The 2,500-nt window shown below is 49.4% G+C and overlaps 1 protein-coding gene across 1 annotated transcript in view; it reads right to left on the bottom strand.

Annotated features, from left to right (window-relative positions):
• LOC311329144 (3'-5' RNA helicase YTHDC2-like) overlaps window positions 1-2,500 on the bottom strand; it is a gene marked incomplete at its 3' end in the record, with an annotated part of 26,084 nt that overhangs the window by 15,292 nt on the left and 8,292 nt on the right. The window contains exons 13-16 of the mRNA XM_084463020.1: window positions 1,678-1,856; window positions 1,168-1,264; window positions 776-863; window positions 257-337 (exon numbers count right to left, since the gene is read on the bottom strand). Of these exons, the coding sequence (XP_084319146.1) occupies window positions 257-337; window positions 776-863; window positions 1,168-1,264; window positions 1,678-1,856 (445 nt within the window). The remainder of the gene's footprint in view (window positions 1-256; window positions 338-775; window positions 864-1,167; window positions 1,265-1,677; window positions 1,857-2,500) is intronic.

Genomic DNA, 2,500 nt, shown 5'->3' with positions numbered 1-2,500 from the left:
GGGACGTGCCTACAATTTGAAACACTAATATATATATATATATATATATATATATATAATAAAAACTAATTTTAATGAAGACATTTTTTATTTTTTATTTTTTTTAAATTTGTGAATGGATCAGTAATGGTGAATAGAATAGCGATGTAATGGTGAATAGAATAGCGATGTAATGGTGAATAGAATAGCGATGTAATGGTGAATAGAATAGCGATTCTTACATGAATGGATTTTCTTCACCACCTCTATTCCTCACCTCTTTAACCTTTCCGGAGTCGATGACAAAGACCACATCGTTGACCGTGATGCTGGTCTCTGCGATGTTGGTGGACAGAATCTGCAGGAAAGATTTAAACGTCAGTTTCATCTCACAGTCTCCTTGAAGTCCGAGTGAGTGAGTGAGTGAGTGAGTGAGTGAGTGAGTGAGTGAGTGAGTGAGTGAGTGAGTGAGTGAGTGAGTGAGTGAATGAATGAATGAATGAATGAATGAATGAATGGGGTCTTCAATGCCAAAGCCCATGGATGAGTGGTGCTGAGCATGTGATGTGTGTGGACTCACTATCTTGCGCACCCCAGCGGGGGTGTTCTGAGCATGTGATGTGTGTGGACTCACTATCTTGCGCACCCCAGCGGGGGTGTTCTGAGCATGTGATGTGTGTGGACTCACTATCTTGCGCACCCCAGCGGGGGTGTTCTGAGCATGTGATGTGTGTGGACTCACTATCTTGCGCACCCCAGCGGGGATGTTCTGAGCATGTGATGTGTGTGGACTCACTATCTTGCGCACCCCAGCGGGGGTGTTCTTGAGGACCCTCCTCTGGTCGGACGTCTGCATGTTGGAGTGGAGAGTGAACACCTGATACCTGCCAGACCCAACCACACACAGCCCGTCACTACAGGGACTACAGATGGACACTAGCCTTCTGGGCTAATTCTGGAATATTCTTTAATGTACACTGTCCCTGACAAATAAAAAAGCCTCTGAATAAACAAGCCTCTGAATAAACAAGCCTCTGAGGCTTCAGCCTGCATGTGCTAATCTAATCAACTACGAGCTTTCATTCCAGATGTTCAACACTGGGATCCAGGACTGAACACACAATCTCAACTAAACAGGTTCTCTAAACAGGTTCTACCTCTGGGAGACGTTCTCTAAACAGGTTCTACCTCTGGGAGTGGTCGACGAAGCGTTTGTCGTCGTCGAGAATGCGTTCCCTCAGTCCAACGATCTCGTCGTATCCCGGGAGGAAGATCAGCACGGCGCCTGGGAAGGACATCCACCATGTCAGCAGGAAGGACAGACCACCATGTCAGCAGGAAGGACAGACCACCATGTCAGCATGAAGCCAGAAGGAACGTCACATTTTTACATTAGTCATTTAGCAAATGCTTTTATCTAAAGCGACTAACAATGATTGCATTTAACGTAGGTAGTGAGTGGACTATTACTCACCAGAACTCACAAGTGCATCTCCTTTCTAAACAAGTGACTAAGAGCATAATCTAGTGCACAAGTACAACACTTCGCCTTTTTAGAATAAATGCGTATTACAAAAACATTAAAAGCTCCTTGGGGAGCTTGCATTTAATTTCTTCAGGCCTCCTCAGGTTTGAGGTTAAAATAGCTGAGCGGATAAGCAAGTTTAGTTTGAGACCCTGGCCTCCTCTGTGTCTCACCCTCGTCGGAGCTGGAGCAGATGCTGTGCAGCAGGTGCATGATGAGGTCCAGGTCCACGCGCTCGTCATCGTAGCTGTGGTGGTACACGCTCAGACGCTCCTGGTCCTCCGCACTCAGCTCCGCGCTGGACGACCGCATCAGGGACGACTCGTCCTGCTTCCCCGACTCCAGGGACGAGCTGCAGGGGGCGGAGGGGAGAGAGAGGGAGAGGAGAGCCCGGGTCACTAGGGAGGAGGAGAGGGAGAGGAGAGCCCGGGTCACTAGGGAGGAGGAGAGGGAGAGGAGAGCCCGGTTCACTAGGGAGGAGGAGAGGGAGGGGAGAGCCTGGTTCACTAGGGAGGAGGAGAGGGAGAGGAGAGCCTGGTTCACTAGGGAGGAGGAGAGGGAGAGGAGAGCCCGGGTCACTAGGGAGGAGGAGAGGGAGAGGAGAGCCCGGGTCACTAGGGAGGAGGAGAGGGAGGGGAGAGCCTGGTTCACTAGGGAGGAGGAGAGGGAGGGGAGAGCCTGGTTCACTAGGGAGGAGTGGTTGTGGTTCTGTACAATGTGTACTGGTGAGCGACGGACATACTCCAAAGGCTTCGTCCGCCGATGACTTTCGGACGACTGTTCATCTTGTTCCTCGCTGCCAAGCCAAGCATCCACGTCCGATAAGAACTCCCTACAACGAATTAGTTTTGGCTCATACCAGTCAACATGATCCGCCACTTTTTCCTCGAGAGGCAACATTGATTGCACGGACACTTGTAATTCCATGAATTCTCCCAACAAGGCATTGAATGCTTCCAGATCATCCTTAACACAGTCTTTATTTCGAACATCATT

Source organism: Borostomias antarcticus, assembly GCF_949987555.1.
Source record: "Borostomias antarcticus genome assembly, contig: scaffold_60, whole genome shotgun sequence".
Taxonomy (NCBI): Eukaryota; Metazoa; Chordata; class Actinopteri; order Stomiiformes; family Stomiidae; genus Borostomias; species Borostomias antarcticus.
This window is presented reverse-complemented; position numbering and strand designations above follow the sequence as displayed.